The sequence below is a fragment of the Saccostrea cucullata genome, unplaced genomic scaffold, assembly GCF_032062105.1.
Source record: "Saccostrea cucullata isolate Sc308-1 unplaced genomic scaffold, CSIRO_AGI_Scuc_v1 ctg1715, whole genome shotgun sequence".
Taxonomy (NCBI): Eukaryota; Metazoa; Mollusca; class Bivalvia; order Ostreida; family Ostreidae; genus Saccostrea; species Saccostrea cuccullata.
Genome location: NW_026919824.1, coordinates 40,001 through 60,754, shown reverse-complemented (window position 1 = coordinate 60,754; position 20,754 = coordinate 40,001). Strand labels below are relative to the sequence as shown.

General features: G+C 34.4%; 1 protein-coding gene across 1 annotated transcript in view; it reads left to right on the top strand.

Annotated features, from left to right (window-relative positions):
• Positions 1 to 10,013: 10,013 nt before the first annotated feature.
• The window catches only part of LOC134238747 (uncharacterized), a 19,344-nt gene continuing 8,603 nt past the window's right edge, over positions 10,014 to 20,754 (top strand). The window contains exons 1-6 of the mRNA XM_062720871.1: positions 10,014 to 10,072; positions 10,225 to 11,135; positions 17,071 to 17,241; positions 17,854 to 18,312; positions 18,806 to 19,054; positions 19,998 to 20,522. Of these exons, the coding sequence (XP_062576855.1) occupies positions 10,307 to 11,135; positions 17,071 to 17,241; positions 17,854 to 18,312; positions 18,806 to 19,054; positions 19,998 to 20,522 (2,233 nt within the window). The 5' untranslated portion in view covers positions 10,014 to 10,072; positions 10,225 to 10,306. The remainder of the gene's footprint in view (positions 10,073 to 10,224; positions 11,136 to 17,070; positions 17,242 to 17,853; positions 18,313 to 18,805; positions 19,055 to 19,997; positions 20,523 to 20,754) is intronic.

The following is a 20,754-nucleotide window of genomic DNA, read 5'->3' as shown; positions in this document are numbered from 1 at the left end:
AATATTAAAGTTTGTGATTCAGATTATTAGTTTTTATAATATATAAATGATTACAATTAATCATTTCTTCAACTGGTTTGTGAGTCATCTAGGAATTATCACAATTCAGGCCATGCAAAGTTAATTCCTTGGTTCTCAGGCCTTTTTTCAAGAAATATGATGAGGAAGGGAGGCATTTTTTTTTTTACTTTTCTATTGCTCCAAAACATGAGGCACCCTTGTAAGAGATGATGGAGGGCCTGAGAACCAAGAAATTAATTTTCTGTGGCCTTAACATCTCTGTCTCCATCTGGTTTGAGCTCTTGGTGTAAACTAGATTTGTTTGTGACCAAATATAAATGCTGGTCCTTCATTATATAAATCAGGTAAAAAATGTTGGTAACTAAACTTAAGACAAAACTTGGAATAGTATGTAATACCTGCTGGGATAATTTTAACCTGTTACTGCTTTCTACTGGATCATGCAAGTTTAAGCAAGGTAATTTTAATAAATAATTCCATAGATTAAATCAACTGATCCTTGATCATTCATCGTTTACCTTGAAATAGCTTAATGACCTTTCTTCAAGTTCATTGACAATTGCTTCTGAGACAATTTTTCTATGCAGTGTTAAATATCTTAAAAGAGGCTTCTAACTATTCACTGATGTCAGAACCCAGGCTGTGGGGGGTGGGGGTGGGGGGTGGCTGTGTCCCCCTAACTTATTTTGCAAAGATAAACATACATGTAATTTAAGCATTGAATATTAGGGCTTAGTCCCCGAACTTTTCTTGTTGGTTTGCTATCCCCCCACTCTGGCAAATCTCAAGTTCCACAAAGCTCAAACCAGATGGAGACAGAGATGTTAAGGCCACAGAAAATTAATTTCTTGGTTCTCAGGCCCTCCATCATCTCTTAGAAGGGTGCCTCATGTTTTGGAGCAATAGAAAAGTAAAAAAAAAAATCCCTCCCTTCCTCATCATATTTCTCAAAAAAGGCCTGAGAACCAAGGAATTAACTTTGCATGGCCTGAATTGTGATAATTCCTAGATGACTCACAAACCAGTTGAAGAAATGATTAATTGTAATCATTTATATATTATAAAAACTAATAATCTGAATCACAAACTTTAATATTTGTGATTAATCAAAAATATTGCTGCTTTATCATACATGTATTACATTTAATTTAATTCTGTATGTTCTGAATTTTGTTGTATGGGGTTGGAAAATAAAAGAAACCAATATATTGTTTTGTTGTGTTCTAGATTTCATTATAAATTTTGAGGTCTCCGTACTTTTATGACATGTAAAAATGCACTGTTTTTCAAAAACATCCATTATATCAAATAACAAAAGGCTCAGCAAATCTCAAGTAGCACTGAGTATTATGGAACAACTTCCCAACAATTAAATTTGAGGTTGGTGTTTTAAACTTATGAAATTAGAGCAAAAGAGGCACCATTGCTCATCATAAATATACTCTTGGCGTGTTTTCTTGATAACTTTATACACAGAGGTAGATCAGAGGAACAAAGAAAATATATTTATATATACTGTATAATCAATATATAGTGCCCAACCCCACAGGAACCCCTTACCCCTGGGGCCACATAATTTCACAATTTTTGAAAAGGCGTATTTGCTCATTATAAATGTTTTTAAAATACGAAAGAGTAGATTTCTAAGCATGAATTCATTTTCAGTATAAGATCATTAAACCCCCTTCCCCATAGTACCTCTGACCCAGGTGCTTTGAAATTCACAATTTTGGAAGAGGCACCTTTCATCATGATATCTAGGTAATAAGATAACCTGCTATATAATAAAAATCTTTACCAAGTATTCTTTCTTTTCATGTTACTTGTCAAGATCACGGTATATATAGTCCGACAGCCCGCGATAGTCCGACCTTTTGACCATCACCAATATTTTTATTAGAGGCAGAATTATTGAAAATCCTATATGAAACATTATTTCAAAGAAATTACGAAAAACCGCCCAAATCGACCCTAATAAAAGTGTAACAATTAGCGAGAGAGTTGAAACAAAAACTTCAACTTTTCATTTCCCTGGGTCGAAAGGTCCAGCCCATAAGAGTGCGTGTGTATGTTTTGTCTGTCTTCCATCTATTTGTTTGTCAACTATGACCTGCCAGAAAATAGCATTTTGAACATTACAGTCGCCGGGATGGTGGGGGCTGTTTCAAAAGAAAATTATAAGAAATTATACACTCAAAGGAAACGGATAATTTTCATTTGCTTAAATTTACAAATTAAAAAGATTTTTCTATTTGTTTAACATGTTTAAAGCAATTTATTAAGATAGGACTTCTCTGTAAATCAAACAATTAAAACCAATCGCGTTTTATAGATATAAAAGAGGCAATTCGTCTGCAGAAACCTTAATTTAATTAGCTTATTAGCTTAGGTTATTCAATTTCAAATCGGTAATTTTTTTTATTTGAGCGTAAATATCGGTAACATACATCATATCAGGCACGTAGCAACGGGGGGTGGGGTGGGGTGGGGGGGGCTGCCCCCCCCCCACTTTTTTCCCCAACATAACCTTTACTATAGAAACTGTCAATTGAAAATATGGTCGCCCCCCCCCCCCCCCCCCCCCCCCCCACGAAAAGGATTTTCGAGTTTGGGCAATTGTTAATTTTGGTTTTTTTTTTCATTGCTTGTCAACTTTTTTTAGGTAAGTAAAAAATTTTTTTCTCAGGTTGCCCCCCCACTCTCAAAAACGATGCTACGTGCCTGATATATCTACAACTTATATCGTATTATTATCTCACACAGCTGATATAGAACTTAAGAATTAATACTGAAATATTTCCTGCCATACAACCAGGGAACGTAGCTATCGTTTTTAAAAAGGGGACCAAACAATCAAATTATCTGAGGAATAAACAAAAATATTTAAAAGCTACATACCCCGATACTTTGATTACGGGGACATAAAAAAAACAAGATGTGTTTTTAAAACACTGATGCCCCCGTATGGCAACATAGCAAAGATTAAGCTTTTCTTAAATGCAAATTTAATTAATTGATACTGGTCAAAAGTAGGGTATTCTCACTGGAAAACAATTGTGAAATTTGAAAGTAAGCTAATGTTAAAGTTTTTTAATAAGTACAAAAATCTCCAAGGTCAAGGTCAAAAGGTCAATGTATTTAGTATCAATTAAATGAAAGGTCTTGCCACATAAAATACTTATGTAGAGCATAAGTCATGGTCGACGTTCAATTTCTTAAAAAGTAGTTCAAACTCCAAGGTCAAGGTCAAAGGGTCAAAGTTATTGTTATCAAATGAAAGATTTGTCATAAGGATCAAATATGTAAAGTATGCAAGCACTAGCCTTAACTCTTAAAAGTTATGGTAAATGTTTGCTTTTTTAAAGTAGGTCAATCTCAAAGGTCAAGGTCAAAGTTCTTGGTATCCAATTAAGGGTCTTCTCACAAGGATTACATATATGAAGTATGAAAGCCCTATCCTCTACCGTTCAAAAGTTATGGCCAAGGTTAAAGTTTTTTCACAAGTACGGAAATCTACAAGGTCAAGGTCAAAGAGTCAAGGTTGTTGGTATCCAGTGAAAGGTCTTTTAACATACATTACATATGTGAAGTATAAATGTCCTGGTGTTCACTGTTCAAAAGATATGGCCAAAGCAAAATTTTAAAATTTTCATGTAAAAGTTGGTCAAACTCCAAGGTCAAGGTCAAAAGGTCAAACTTGGTGGTACCCAAAGAAAGGTCTTGTCACAAGGAATACACATGTGAAATATGAGAGTCATAGCTTTACTAAATCAAAAGTTATGGGCAAGGTTAAAGTTTTTGCGGACAAACAGAGAGACAGAGAGACAAACAGAGAGACAGACAGACAGATAGACGGAGACGACAAAACCTATATGCCCCCGAAACTTCGTTTACATAAAAACCCAAAACAAAATTAACCTAATTTACATGTTTTATGGGGGTGATAATTCTTCACTATTTTAAACTTTCCGTTTTAAAATGTTAAGTACTAGTAGTATAAAAAATACGGGAAAAAAATTCACTGACAGCATTTTTTTTCAGCGAAAGGTCCTGTCCCTCCTTAACACAGATCCACGTTTTCAAGGGAGTGTATTTCTAGAGGGTGCAATGTCATATTTTACTTTTTTGAATGCCTCCCCCCCTTTAGATCCGCGCGTGACGTAAAGATATGTAAATATTATGTTAATGATATATTCATTGTGCACAGACAAGGGGTAATACTTCCTGTTTTCTGCTGACGGAATTAGTTAGGCCTATATGTGACACACATTATCTGGCCGTCGAACTAGTGGGTGATGTTGGGGGGGGGGGGTATGTAAATTTTTTTTCTCAGTTTTCACTACTTTTAGTACCAATTCCAATCCTACATTTTCGGTACATCACTTGAAGTCTAAAAGAGAGGGGGCCAACCTGGCTTTCAATTAACATTTCCTATAGTATAAGTAAGGTTGGGAAAAAAAGTGGGGGGCCAGGCCCCCCTTCCCCCCCCCCCCCCTTGTTGCTACGCCCCTGTCGTCTTATTGCTAGTCCCGAATCGTCGTATTACCTAGGTCCCGAAATGTCGGGGTCCCGAAACATTTTGCACCCATTGGAATACTGAGCGATCACCGAACCGGTTCATTATTGTAAGCTACCAATCTCTCACCAGAGGGCGCGTAAGACGCCCTCTGGTGAGAGATTGGTAAGCTACATGAGAACGAATTCAATATACACCGTTTACGCGCAGACGTAACAAAGGATAGGTGTGCCACCGAAGTACTAGATCTACTCAGTACTCCGAAGGTCTGGTAATGATAAATCCTTAATCTTAGGCTTACTAATACTAAATTAATTTTATGATATGTTTCGCTTTGTTTGAAAAAATGAATATGTCATGAACAAAGGATTTATCTCCGAGTTTCCACACTTCCTCATCATAATCAGGTCAGACTCAATCTCTCTTGATTGTTTCATACAGTTCGAGAGTTTTCTACTAGGCCTATACAACATGTACAATAACATTATAACACATTGTTATTGTGTAGTAGAAAACTAGCCTACTGCATGAAAGTTAAAACAAACGCCTGTGTCACTGTCGGGTATCCGCGCCGGTTGTGACATGTTTGGGGCCATCCTTATACTTAAGAAAAAAGTATCTACCATCAACAATAAAACCTAATTTTACATAGGTCTGACATGTGATAAATGTAATGGGCAAAAAAATTGATTAAATAAAAAAAAAACTTCCTACTTTTGGTCAATAAAATTTTTTCAGGAGGGGGCATTTCAATGAGGCGGGAGGCAATTCCAAACAAACTATAATTTTATTTTGGCCTGGATGCAGTGCAAATGGCGGAGTCAATCAACCGCTTCGACTCATCGGAAGGATTTAGTCTTATTAAATGGAATCTGTAGTATGTAATTTTACAACTAAGAGACAGTCTGTGTTTAAAAGTAATTATTTATCCTGTAGCTCTGCCATTAATCTACAAATTTAATGCAAAGAAACTGTTCCGATGGTGACATGCTATAGAACAACGTAACATGTTTGGATGCTAGTGTTTACAAAATTGTGTACGGTTTGGATGAAGTTCTGATACGGTTTGGATGAGATTCTTTGATATAAATCATACTTAACATTATGGTATAAAATATCAGTTTTAACACTTTTAAATGAAGGGGTGGGGTTTCCAGATAAATTGTTTGAAAACTTACCCAGAAACATCTTTTACGAAAAAATAAATGGTAACAAATCAGGAGTTCATAAACCATATTTCGAAAAAAAAGGGGGGAATCACAAACAAATACTATAAAATGATAGCTTGACTGTACTGCAACCCCGCAAAAAATAGAGTAGGTTTACATTCCTTTCAATGAACAAGTACCACAGCAAGAGGGGGGGGGGTTAATTTCGTTCTCTACCATTTTTTCAAACACTATATACTGCTTACCCTTTTTTGATTATATGCCTGTTGAAAAGGGGGGCGGGGGTTAACCAACGCCCCAATGTTCAATGCATGCCTATTTAATGATACCCCCCCCCCCCACTCGGATTCAATGCGTATGTAATATAGAGTTCTTTTCTTATTATTCTCAAACTTTCAATATTTTACATTTGAATGGACATAGTGAGGGAGAATATAACATATGCAATCAATATACAGAGCTTATTACAAGTTTAAAATCTCTGCAAAGTGGGATCCGGCATTACACGATCAGTCGCTCAATACAGCTGTGAGCACCATCTACATGTCCTATACTCGGCACTCAGGGTCATTGAGCAGTGACGGATATTTTTCGAGCCAGCACGTACTGCGACACGGGACCTCGCCTTATATTGTCTTATTCGAAGGACCGTTCTCTCCCACAGTTGGATTCGAACCCGCGACGTAAGGATTACTCCTTACTTCGCGGCGACTCGAGAGCAGACGCTCTAACCAGTGCGCCTCGATGCAAGAGCACCAACAAAAGTTGGAAACGTGGGATAATCTACCTTATAAATGGGACGGGACTGTTGATGGAATATGCATTTTACGATTTTTTTTTCATGTTGTTTAACATATTTTACATTTATTTTATGTAATCAGACACGTAGCATCGAAAACTTTCCTTAAAATCATGCGGAGAAAAAGGGATTCAACATTCTTATATGAAATCAACTGTAAAAACAATGTATATAGAAGGGAAAGGCGACTTCTTATGTGCCTGAGAAAAATTTTTATGACGGTCCAAACCGTAACATATAGATGTTGAATTTGCATCCAAACCAGAACACTCCCTTCATCATGTTCATCCAAACCGTACTATATTTGTTATGGGTACATAAAATAAAACTGTTTTGAAATACATTTCTTGTATGGGACATAAATAACACTTTTGATACCTTAAATGTAAAATGATTTTTCTTTCTTTTGGCTGCTTCAGATTTTAAATATATTTGATATATTTTTAACAATCACGATTTAAAACTTGCTAAAGGGGTATGAATGTCAAGTGCATCGATAAAAAAGTGCACCAACGAGTTATTTAATGAACTTTATAAACAGAATTGAAACACATCATTTAAATTTAACCAGATACCTATCGAATTTAAATAAAAAATTGAGAAAAATATTAATATTTACCAAAATATAGACCTTGAAAAGGTACACAGTATTCCCCGTTTGTACATTTTACGCCATTTTCACCGCATCCAAACATGTCACAATCCGCGGATACCCGACAGTGTGTGTGATATACAGTAGCTTGATTTCTCATAGCTGCAGATCTGTAGCTCTCTGAAAAAAATATTGATAGACCGGAGAGCTACAATGCCACCCATTAAAAAAACTGTATATTTATTGCGCACAAAAAAGTGTGCAATAAATAAACAGTTTTTTCGATGTTTAGGTTTTTCTTGTACATTAAGTAATGAACTTAAACACAGATTCTAGGCATAATTACATGTAAACATGTTGGCGAGCGCAGATATTTATAGTAAGTAGTGTAGATTCTAAATTGTTGAAATCATGGCCCCCGGGGTAGGTTTCAGTTTTAATTGGCTTATTGTATGTTTCATGTAGCCTAGTCTGAAGGAATTATGCCTTGCATTTAGGTTGGAAAGAATGGAAAATCTGTGCAAAAATGGTACTCACAAAAAGGGGGCACTCGGCAGATGTTGAGTAAAATTTGTTGTCAGCTCTTTATTTAGTTTGTCTGGCTACAGGCAGGTTAGATTTTGTACACCAGCTCTAGCTCTCTTCATTAAGGGTTAAGGGCCACCATGGATGATTAAATTTTTCCATATGAATGAATACATTGTAAATTTTTTTAACTCTTATTTTTAAGAACCACAAAGCCATGATTGGTTATATCTTTATGTAAGCATCCTCAAGTAGTGTTGATTCAAGTTTGCTCAAGTCATGAACGGGCAGTAGGGGATAGATAGGTTGGGCCACAATTGGGGATCAAAGTTTTGCCTAGAAATATTGAGGAAATTTTTTTTTTCTAAGAACAGAAAAAACATGTTTAATCATATTAATATGAAGGCATTTTCAGGTAGTACAACGTCATACTGGTTCAAATGAGGGCTTCCAGGGGTAAGGTTGGGCCACATTGGTGGGGGGTCAAATGAATAAATAAGAAAAAACAATAATCTGCTCAGAAACATCAAAAGCATTTGTTATCATCAGGTAGTTGGTACTTTAAAATTCCAGACACCCCCCCCCTGTAAACTTCTCAATACTGAAATGATTTCTGCTTTATTTCCCAGCCAATGTGCTCAGGTGAGCAATGTGGCCCATGGGCCTCTTGTTAAGATTTAAAATATATTAAGGTAGAAGAGTTCAACTAACTAATGCATTCTACATATTTTCATTATATGTAATAACATTAAAAGTTTCATGTAAATAAAAAAATGAAAATTTTTTAGTCTTTTTCGGTTTTAGGTTTGTGAGTAATTTTTACATAGGCCTAATTCACAAAGCATGTAATAAGGTTGTATGTTATGTGAAACTTTTGATGTACGCCTTCGAAGATATTCTTAACATAAGAGTTATCATGGAATAAATCATGCCATTTTAATTATTTTGATAGATTCCACAAGATGTAGAGTGCAACTGCTGATATTAAGAAGATGATGGTTTTTCCATTGTACAGCTGGTTTATATTTTAAATACTCTATATCATTAAAAGGTTAATGTAATCATGTTTTCCAATTCTAGAAGTTCATGAGGCTATAACATGTATAATAAGTACATGTACATGGTACTTTAAACTTAACTACGGGAATATTTCATGAATTTTATTTAAAGAATTTTGAAAGTGAAAAAAAAAAAACCAAAACATACTGTAACATTAAAATAGAAAATCATTATTAGTATTTATGCATGCACACCTGCACTGTTATACAAGTCCAGTATACATTTCTATATTCCTATGTTTAGGTGATTCTGAAGTTGCTGTTATAAATTTCCCAGGATGTGCTGTTTTTTTAAGGAAATATTTCATTAATTTTACGTAAATAATTTTGAAAGTGACCCCCCCCCCCCCAAAAAAAAAAATACTATACGTAACATCAAAATAGAAAATCATGATTTGGTAACTTTGCATGTTCACTTGCACTGTTTTACAAGTCCATCGTACATTCTATACTCGTATATATAGCTGTAAATAGCAAACATATATGTCCCAAAGTTATATTTAAATCACACACTAAATGTTAGATCCATTTTGAATCTATACTTGGATATATCAGTGATTTTGAATTTGTTTTTACAGATTTCCCAGGATAAGCTGTAGTTTTTAAGGGAAGAAAAATGTCACCTCCATACAGGTTTGTATATCACATGTTAATGTTCAGAAACTTTGAAAGTAAGGCCATAAAAAATTAATTTTTTTGTTTCTCAGGCCAAAATTTTCAAAATTCAATGTTAAGAAGGCATAAGGAAGGAATAATGTCCTTGGGCCTCTAAGAGATAATACAAGACTTGTATATCAAAATGAAGATGAAATAAAGTCAATTAATTGAATACATGTTTCTTTAGAATGATAAATAAAAATGTTTTTTTCTTTCACCAGGGCATAAGGACACAAACCAAGAGGAATAGAAACCTTGCCATTGTTACAAGACAGAAGAAATGATCAGTGTGGTATACATTTCTCTGTTACTTTATATAACGGTGTACCAACACACTGTAGATTATACCTATCTATAAAATGTGGTACATCATCACAAATATCTACATTTAATGCTGCACATTGTTGTTACTTTATAAATGGATATTTGAAATAAAAGAAAACTTTTTTAAAACTGTAATATATATATATTCATTTAAAGTAAAGGTTATTAAGATTTTATACAATTTGTAAATAAAGTTTATTTATAAACAACTGGAACTAATTGAAATAAAGTTTACATTTCAAATATTTTGCATTTCATGCACTGCAGAAGAATTTTGAACATGTTGAATGTCTTCTCTAATTTTTTTTTCATTGTTTTAATCTTTAAATTTTGATTTTAAAACAGACTTCACTGTGAATATGAGGATCTTGCTATACAAAGAAAAGAAAGAATTTAGCACCAAGTATAAAGGTATTTATGTGTGTCTGTGTCTTAATATTATTGTGTGCTTTAAGTTCTAAAAATCAAAACTTTAATATCAATACATGTTATTCACTGAGTACACTGTAAATAGAAAGATTTAACTGATGTCTATAATTCTGTTACAATGTTGTAATTTACAGAGAGATCTCCCTGACTGAAGAAATCCACACGGGATTCTGTTATAAAACATCAGGATAAAGAAATAGATGTCTGCTGTAAATAATGTATAGAGGAGTGTTACAGAAATATCTCACCGTGTCTGGTGTTAGAGGGTGTAGTCACATTTCCCGTGTTACATCAGACCGGGTCTGGATCAGTGATGGTAGAGGCAATCTTATACTGACAAACACTAAAGGGGAAGAACTAGACAGTGTGACAGATAGAGGTAGTGGTTATGGAGTACACACTGTGGATTCTAATGGTGATCTAATTTATATAGACAGTGAATATAATATCAATAGACTGTCTACAGAGAACAAAGAAAAGACTTCGATAATAAAGTACAACACAGCACCATGGATACCATTGTGTGTCTACAGCTCCCCCTCCACTGGAGACCTGCTGGTCGGGATGTATAGACGTGATACAGAGACAGGCAAGGTAGTGCGGTATAACTCCACAGGAGAAAACATCCAGACCATACAGCACAACAACACAGGTCAGGGACTGTATAGCTGGCCAAGATACATCACAGAGAACCGCAATGGAGATGTTATTGTGTCTGACTGGTACCGTAATGCTGTAGTGGTGACAGATCGTGACGGTAATTACCGATTCTCCTACACAGGTCCTCCATCAGGATCACGACTATATCCACATGGAATCTGTACTGACGCGCTGTCACACATCCTGCTGTGTGATTTTAGCACCGAGTCAGTACAGATATTAGATAGTGAGGGTCACTATCTGACAGAGATAAAGACACGACAACACGGGATATACGGACCATGGGGCCTGAGTTATGATGAGGACACACACCTACTGTGGGTAGGGACATGGGACAACAACACAGTGAACCTATACAGAGTGGTAGATACAGACTCTCTGACTGGTAAGTAATAATGTAGTCTGTTTTATTGTATTGTATAATTATTATAACAATACTAAATAACTGTATTATAATAGAGAAGTCATTTAAGATTAACTTTACATGAATGTGTCCAAGTGTTTATTTACAAATGTAATGGATTGTGTAAACAACAATTTATATAAATTGTTAAAGATGAAGTTTATGACTACAAATATGATAAATAGATTAAAAAGAAATAATAGATTTACATCCAGTCTGTAATTAATTGTAAGATGTAGTGTGCAACTCTTCAATCACTGATTCATACATGTATACACTGAATCTTATGTCAAACTTTTCTGTAAATTTTTATCAGAACCATCTTTATATGGTATATTCATACGTCTATGTATTTGTTTGACAGATAGGTTTTGAATTATAGATATGCATACCATATACTGTCCTTGGGGTAATAATCAACTTTTGAAATTTTGTGGTGTTTTGTTCGATAAATACATTTGGTGTAGTATGATCAGTTTTGAGAAATAGCCGATGAAATTTTTTAAAGAACTTTTAAGTCCTATATAATGTATTCAGTTTAAGTAATGCTACAATTAGAAGAGATGACACTTTGTACTGATGTTGACAGTTAGATATAGACACCATTGATATTAACACAGCTCTGTCTAGGAATGTTGTGTATTTCTGTAGCAGGTGTTCAGTAAATCTACACTGTGTACTGGGGTGACATTTTTTGTATGAGAAACTTCTAGATGTCTAATGAAATATGGAGATCCGAGATAACCAACATTATTCAAGCTTCAAGTCCACACTGATGCTTAAGATTCATTTCATTTTAATGAACAAAAAAAATTATTTCTTAGACACTATAGAATAAGTATGCATGCAACTGCATTGAATAATTTTAGTAACTTGCTAATGAAAGGGAGACAATTCAATTTTGTACTTGAAGGTAAAGAAAAAAAATAAAGTTACCCCCCTTTTCATTATAAAAGTTTTAAAACAATTCCTGTTAAGAACAACTTAATCTCCCGCTTTGTTTCGAAAAAGTAGATCAATGAAACTAAAAGTATAATTTCATTATCACTTCCTGTATCAAATGTAAGTACAAGATATGGTAAAGGAGGAAATACTTGTATATTTATCATTAGATTCATTCTGTCAATTTGTAACCCTATGTATCCCAACCACATGAATTTAAGAGACTGGAAGCCCTTAGATGATAATGCACTGAAAATGTTTTCATTTTTACCCTGTAATAAGCATTGGAGGTCACTGACAGAGATATATGTAGGGTTGATTTCTGTGGTTTACACGGTCACTGAACTAAGTGTTGAGGCTTAGAGAAGGGCCGGGGGGGGGGGGTGTAATATATGGCTGTACTATTTCAAGTTATGTCAGGATTTTTTCATTATTGCGAACTCATCTGACCTATTTCAATTTATAAGAAAATTTTTTGGATTGTTTTCATTTATAATTTACATCCAACCACATATATATGTTTGTATTCAGTGAATTTCCAGTGGAGTTAGGCCTTAGGAAGGCATATTATAACTCTAAACAAAGGTCATGTGAGTATAGCTAAGGTCATCAGTACTTAGCAAAAGACATTTTGATGCAAATTGTGTTGATTATGAAGGTTTTATGGAAACAAACAATTTAACATTGATTGGTCAACTTTGTCATAATTTAAAATGTCATCTTATGATTTGAGGTGATTTGAGACACAAGGTACACTATGCTGTCAAGTTAAAGAACATCATCTTGTAGTCATACTAAAAGAGCCCCCATAAAATTAGACATATTTTGAAGTAGAAATAATTGTGCAGGATGCATTTATCGTTGATAGTAGTCATCAATGACATTTAATCCCTTATGATATTTTTATATTGTTATAATGACGATAATATTGGAAACAAGAAATCCCCATACATAATCATTTGAGATCATAAATCAATGATGTTTTATCAGAACAAAATTTCTCCCTTAGTATTTATTGGCATAATGAAAATCACAAATGGTTTTTCTAATGAATGTAAATATCAAAATTTGATTCTAAAATTTTTTGGACTCAAAATATTTTAACTACTCCAATATCATAAATATCTTGACTTTTAAGCTCTTCTGAGCCATAGGCTCAAAGAGCTAATGCTATGGCAATTTGTGTGGTGTGCTTAAACTTTTTAGAATATGGGCCATAACTCGAGAACCCCTTGGCCAATCAGTGTCAAATTTGTCAAAGGGTATCCATGGCCCAAGGGCTACCCTTTATACTAAAATAAGGGTTGGGATCCTTAAACAAGGGGAGATAATCAGGAAAACAAAACCAAAAGTACTGGTTGCTAAAAAATCTTCTTCTCCAGAACCACCAGGCAGATTTTCACCAAACTTACATACAAGGATCAGTATGTTGAAGATTAAATAAATTGTTCAATGCATGACCTTGGGGCAAAGACCATGGTCTCAAGGTCACTTCAAAGTTGACCTAAATTTACAAATAATTAAAACATTTATATTTTGCTTACTATTAGGACTAGGATCATCAAATCTTGTAAGTTGATACATCTCAGGACTTCACATCATGTAAACTCAAAAGTAGGTCACGGTGACCTACTTTTTAAATTTTGTTTTCAAATTGATTGGAAGGCATATTTCGGGCACTTTAAGGCCTATGATCATCAAACTTTGTCAGTTTGATGCATCTTGGGTCCTTGAACAATGTCAGCTTGAAACATTTAATCCAATTATTTCAGACACTGAGAGGTTTAGAATCATCAAATCTTGTACTTTGATGCATCTTTTGACCTTAAAACATATTTATAAAAAAGTAGGTTACTGTGACCTACTTTCTGAATTTTGCAGGTATTTGTTTTTGAATTGTTTAAAAGGCATATTTTGAATACCTTCAGACCTAGGATCATCAAACTTGGTCAGCAGATGCATCTGGTGACTTTGAAAAATTTCGACCAAAATATAGGCCACGGTGACCTAGTTTCAACATTTTATGGTTATATTTTAGTATCTTAGATATTTATTGGCTTAGAATCATCAAACTTTGTGAGTTGATGCATCTTGGGTCTTCGGAGAGTAACGAACGGTGACCTACTTTTGACATTTTATGGCTTTATTTAAATATCTACGGTACTTATTGGCTTAGAATCATCAAACTTTGTAAGTTGATGCATCTTTTATTTTTTGAGGAATGATGTCCAAAAAGAAGGTCGCTGTGACCTACTTTCAACATTTTATGGCTATATTTCAGTATCTTAGGTATTTATTGACTTAGAATCATCAAACTTTGTGAGTTGATGCATCTTGGGTTTTCGGAGAGGGACGACCAAAAAGTAGGTCACTGTGAACTACTTTTGACATTTTATGGCTTTAATTAATTATATACGGTACTTTTATTGGCTTAGAATCATCAAACTTTGTAAGTTGATGCATCTTGGGTTTTCGGAGAGGGACGACCAAAAAGTACGTCACAGTGATCTACTTTTGACATTTTATGGCTTTATTTAAGTATCTTTGGTACTTATTGGCTTAGAATCATCAAATTTTGTAAGTTGATGCATCTTGGGTTTTCGTAGAGGGACGACCAAAAAGTAGGTCACGGTGACCTACTTTTGACATTTTATGGCTTTATTTAAGTATCTTTGGTACTTATTGGCTTAGAATCATCAAACTTTGTAAGTTGATGCATCTTGGGTTTTCGGAGAGGGACGACCAAAAAGTAGGTCACGGTGACCTACTTTTGACATTTTATGGCTTTATTTAAGTATCTTTGGTACTTATTGGCTTAGAATCATCAAATTTTGTAAGTTGATGCATCTTGGGTTTCCAGAGAATGATGTTCAAAAAGTAGGTCATGGTGACCTAATTTTTGACATTTTATGGCTTTATTTAAGGAATCACTGTCTAGTTTTGAGAGTATGCCAGGGCATCAACAATATTGGGAAACATGGGATAATTTGCATAACAGGCGAAGCCCGTTATGCTAAAATTATTCCATGTTTCCCACTATTGTATATGTCCCTGGTATACTCTCAAAACTAGACAATGATTCCTTATATTTCCATTTCATTGTGAAATAAAATTGTAGATTTTGACATTAAAAATGTAGACTAATAGGTTTAAATTACACCAGGACTGCCATGCCAATTTCAGTAGTCCTCGCACACTGACGTCAAATACCTAGGCAGCCGCACGAGATTTACTTGCACATTTTCCTCCTTAGCGTCAGACACAGAGACAGATGCACACGAGATTTGCATGCATTTTAGGCCACCTTAGCTCCTGACCTAACGACCTGCCTAATTTACATTCCGGCAGAATTATCAAGAAATAAACTCCGACAACTTTCAAAGAGTTATCGCAGCGAAAAAAATTAGAAATGGAAATATTTAAGTATCTATGGTACTAACTGGTTTAATTTTGTTTGTTGATGCATCTTTGGTTTTTAGAGAATGAAGACCAAAAAGTAGGTCATGATGACCTACTTTTGAATATCTCAAGGACTTATTGCCTTAGAATCATCAAACTTTGTCAGTTGATGTATCTTGGGTTTTCAAAGAATGTAGACAAAGAAGTAGGTCAACGATGACCTACTTTTGAATATTTAAATACTAATTGGCTGAGAATCTTCAATCTTTGTTTTTCAATGCATCTTGAGTCCTCAGAAAACTTCAGTCTTAATATAGGTCACTGTGATATACTTATGGTTTTTATAGCTTTATAATTAAAAAGATTTTCAGTCCTAATTGACTTAGAATCATCAAACTTTGTCAGTTGATGCATCTTTTATTTTTTGAGGAATGATGTCCAAAAAGAAGGTCGCTGTGACCTACTTTCAACATTTTATGGCTTTATTTAAGTATCTTTGATATTTATTGGCTTAGAATCATCAAACTTTGTAAGTTGATGCATCTTGGGTTTTCGGAGAGGGACGACCAAAAAGTAGGTCACGGTGACCTACTTTTGACATTTTATGGCTTTATTTAAGTATCTTTGGTACTTATTGGCTTAGAATCATCAAACTTTGTAAGTTGATGCATCTTGGGTTTTCGGAGAGGGACGACCAAAAAGTACGTCACGGTGATCTTCTTCTGACATTTTATGGCTTTATTTAAGTATCTTCGGTACTTATTGGCTTAGAATCATCAAATTTTGTAAGTTGATGCATCTTGGGTTTTCGTAGAGGGACGACCAAAAAGTAGGTCATGGTGACCTACTTTTGAATATCTCAAGGACTTATTGCCTTAGAATCATCAAACTTTGTCAGTTGATGTATCTTGGGTTTTCAAAGAATGTAGACAAAGAAGTAGGTCACGATGACCTACTTTTGAATATTTAAATACTAATTGGCTGAGAATCTTCAATCTTTGTTTTTCAATGCATCTTGAGTCCTCAGAAAACTTCAGTCTTAATATAGGTCACTGTGATATACTTATGGTTTTTATAGCTTTATAATTAAAAAGATTTTCAGTCCTAATTGACTTAGAATCATCAAACTTTGTCAGTTGATGTATCTTGGGTTTTCAAAGAATGTAGACAAAGAAGTAGGTCACGATGACCTACTTTTGAATATTTAAATACTAATTGGCTGAGAATCTTCAATCTTTGTTTTTCAATGCATCTTGAGTCCTCAGAAAACTTCAGTCTTAATATAGGTCACTGTGATATACTTATGGTTTTTATAGCTTTATAATTAAAAAGATTTTCAGTCCTAATTGACTAAGAATCATCAAACTTTGTCAGTTGATGCAACTTGGGTCTTAGGATACTTAGGGTTGGAGGCTTCAAATAGAAGTGATAGATTGTACAATTTATCAGAAGAGCGATTCAAGGCCCTTTGGCCTCTTGTTTTATATATGAGTACCAAACTGACATTGTTTTATGAAGATTAATCAGGATTTTTTAAAAGTATTTACAATATGACTTTTTTTTTTATTTTTAACAGGAGTCCCTCTGGAGGACATCAAATGTAGAAAACATCCCAGAATTCCCCTGTACCAGTTCTGTACCCCGTGTGGTGTTCCCTTGTGTGTGGAGTGTATTAACTCTGAGGATCACAGCAGACATCAACTTAGAAATATAAAGACATTGTTTGACAACATTCACAGGATAGATGGTAATAGTTTAAGTAGTTTCTTAAACATGTTAAATATTTTATGTATGTAGCAAATGGAATATATTTTAAATATTTGATCCAATTTTGTTCCAATTATCAATAAATTATTTATAACAATGGTCTTTATTTACCTGATCCAAACAAAAAAGAGATAATCTTCTGTCTGAAGCTACATAATCGGAAAACACGGAACTAAAAACTAGCATATACTGGATACATTGATGATATGTGTCGACCTTTACCCAAGGTCACTTTAGCAAGTTCAAGGCCGCAAATCACCTCAATCAAATTCTTGAATGAAGTGTATCAGCCATAATATTCATTTAATGTGATGGACGGTTTTACTAATTTACACAATTATCATGATTATACATATAAAGGAATTTTTGTACATAGGGTTAACTGTGTTATGTGGATGTCCATGACACACTTACATCCCTTTCTGAAACATTTACATCAATGTAAGGAGACCTGTTATTTGTTTAATACTGATATAAATTTATGGGAAGATTACTCCATTCTGTATAACATTTTAATAGCCAGAGAAGTTAATACATTCAAGGTGTTTTCTGGGCTTGTATATATGTATATATTCCTTGTTTTTTTTTGTAGGTGGAGATACACTATTGATGTGCCTTCTTATTTCCAATTCCTACAAAATAAACATGAAAGAAGGAAATTGGATTACCAAATATAATGCTGTTGCCAAAACTTTTCACTCAAAGAAAATCACAAAGCCATTTGTTCTTACAGATTTGGAAAATTACAAACCAATTCTGAAACTCAATGAATCAGAGATCAGTTTTTCCACTGAGCTGTTCAAGTACATTACTTTCCTGAAAATTTCAAAGCGTTTTGGATTGAACTTTACTGATATTTTCTTGACTTGGGCAGAAAAAGAAAATATTTCTGAGTTCTGTAGATCCTGGAATTATCAGAGAGGAGAGGATGAAGTTTGCTGTTGGTTGCTGCCAGAAAAAAATGAGGAGTTTTTAAAAAGACTTGGAGAAAATATTTTCATGAACCCAACAATGGAGGACCAGTCATTCCATGAAGCTGTATTTAGGAAATGTAGGTCTATTTCTATCTCACCTTAACTATTTAATTAGATAAAGTTTATGCTGTGGTTACCAAAAATAGAAATTTCTGTGAAATACATTCAAAACGCTTGTCCTATAGTTTTGCTTTAGTTTCAATGTAACTTGACATGCAAATAGATTACACTGAGATACATAATTCATTTAAAATTATTTTTTGGATATTGTTGAATGAAGTTGCTATGGTTACTTAAATTAAAATTTCTTTAAAATCTTTTAAAAGGTTACATTACTCTTTTTACAATCTTAATCTGATTGCAATAAATATAGCTACAAAAAAAGACTAAACCATAGACCCTATTTATTGCAGTTGTAAATTTTCATGTCCAAGTGCTACTCTTCTTTTCCTTTGTTATAAGTACAAACCAGTAGAGTACAGCCTCATCAGAGGCTTCTAGCCATGATTGTTTGTCAACATGAGTTTGACTCCGTCGCAGCTTTCTAATGTTAGAGTTTTGTCATTATAGTAGGAATACCAATGCAGATTATCCTAAGGGGAGACAAATCAGTGACGAATTTCATTGAGAATTTAAAGAAAGGGAAGAAAACCATGTACCATGCCTCTGGGATGATAATAGGGTGTGCTGGTAGTGGGAAAACCACATTGTTAGAGAGACTGAAGGGCATTGACCTTGAAGAAATAAAGAAAAACATCAGGTCAACTAGAGGAATCGATATCCACTCAGATGTCTTTGATGTGACAGAAAGCATCCAAGGTAGTTTTAGCTCACCTGAGCTGATGGCTGATCACATTTTGTCCATTGCTCGACTACCTGTCTGTCTGTTTGTAATTTTTCACATTTTTGACTTCTCCTCAAAAGCGACTTGGCCAATTTTAACCAAACTTGGTACATAGCATCCTTGGGTGAAGAGGATTTTCAATTCTTAAAATGACGGACCAAGTCCTCTCACACGGTGAGACAAACAAGAAAAGACACAAATAGGGTGGAGTCATTAAAAAATCTTCTCAAGAACCACAGGGCAAGACAAGCTGAATTGTATGTGGAAGCACCATATCCCCTTTTTATCTTCTTGGAAAGTAGGGTGTGTAAGAGCGTTGAGGGTCTCCTCCTATCCATCCTTCCATCTGTCCATTTATTACGTTTTGGGGTATCCATCTCTTATCTGCAACTCCTCATTACCGCTTAACCACTGAATAAAAATTGTTACTACTTAATAAAATTAATGAAACTTTCACAGAATCTTTGTTATACAGAGAAATTTTAAACCTTCTGTTTTACTCTTTGAATGGACACATGTTTATGGTTTCCTAATGCAAAACATAGAAACTACCATTATATTGGTGGTACCCATCTCATATTTTCGATTCCACCTGTACAAATGAATAAAGTTAAATGACACTTTTACATAATATTTACTATATTTACTATAAAATAAAATTTATGCCATTCCTACATCCTTCTTTATGTTAAGATTGGACAGATATTTAGTTCTTCAATAGTAAAACAAAGAATTCACCATAATACTCATATGGAACCTGCCTGTGGATATCATTTTGGGAGTTCAATACTCTCATTGTCCCTAGAATTTATTTTTTAAGTTGCAGATTTATATAAAGTAGAATAATAGTCTGTTTACTTAAAGTACAGAAACAACAAAGTGAGAAGGTGTTAAATGTGCATTAATTTTCATTTGCAGCAAATACTTCAAGCCAAAAGCAACACTTTAAACTCAGACTTGATAAAAAAGATATGAAGCAGAGTGTTCCTGATTACCATTCAGAAAATGCAGCTGATGATGAGAAAATACAGGAAAAGATGGAAACACCTGATGATGAGGGCAATACGACTGAAGCATCAAGCAGTGGACAGATATCACATGATGATACCAACATTAAAACAACTTCATCCCATGAACCACAGGGGGCCACATCACCAGAAAATGTAGCAGATGTTATGAAGGAAAGAAAAGATATTCGTCATAGTCCAGAAATATTTGGAAATTTACAGATAGGTGCAGAAGATATTTCAGAAGATCCAGATAAAAAAATAACCATGACTGACTTTGCAGGACAGTGTTCATATTATGCCTCACACCAGATTTTTCTGAGTCCGCGGGCGTTCTTCATTCTGGTGCTGAATATGGAGAGGAAGTTCGATGATAAGGTTGGTGAAGAAGTGTGTTGTCAGGAAGGCTCCATTTACGGGGGATGGACACACAGAGGTAGTACATGTATTTTAATTATTATATGCATGGCCTAAAAGGACCACCACATCAGATCAAAATTTATTGCATTGATAAATGTAATTGACATACTAAAAAGGAAATAATTAAGTTTTCCCTATTTTCAGAACCTATCTGCCTTATTGAATTTTGAAGCTTTAGACCTATGAAACGTTTATCCTAAATGAGAATCATTAGCTCACCTGAGCCAAAGGCTCAAGTGAGATTTTCT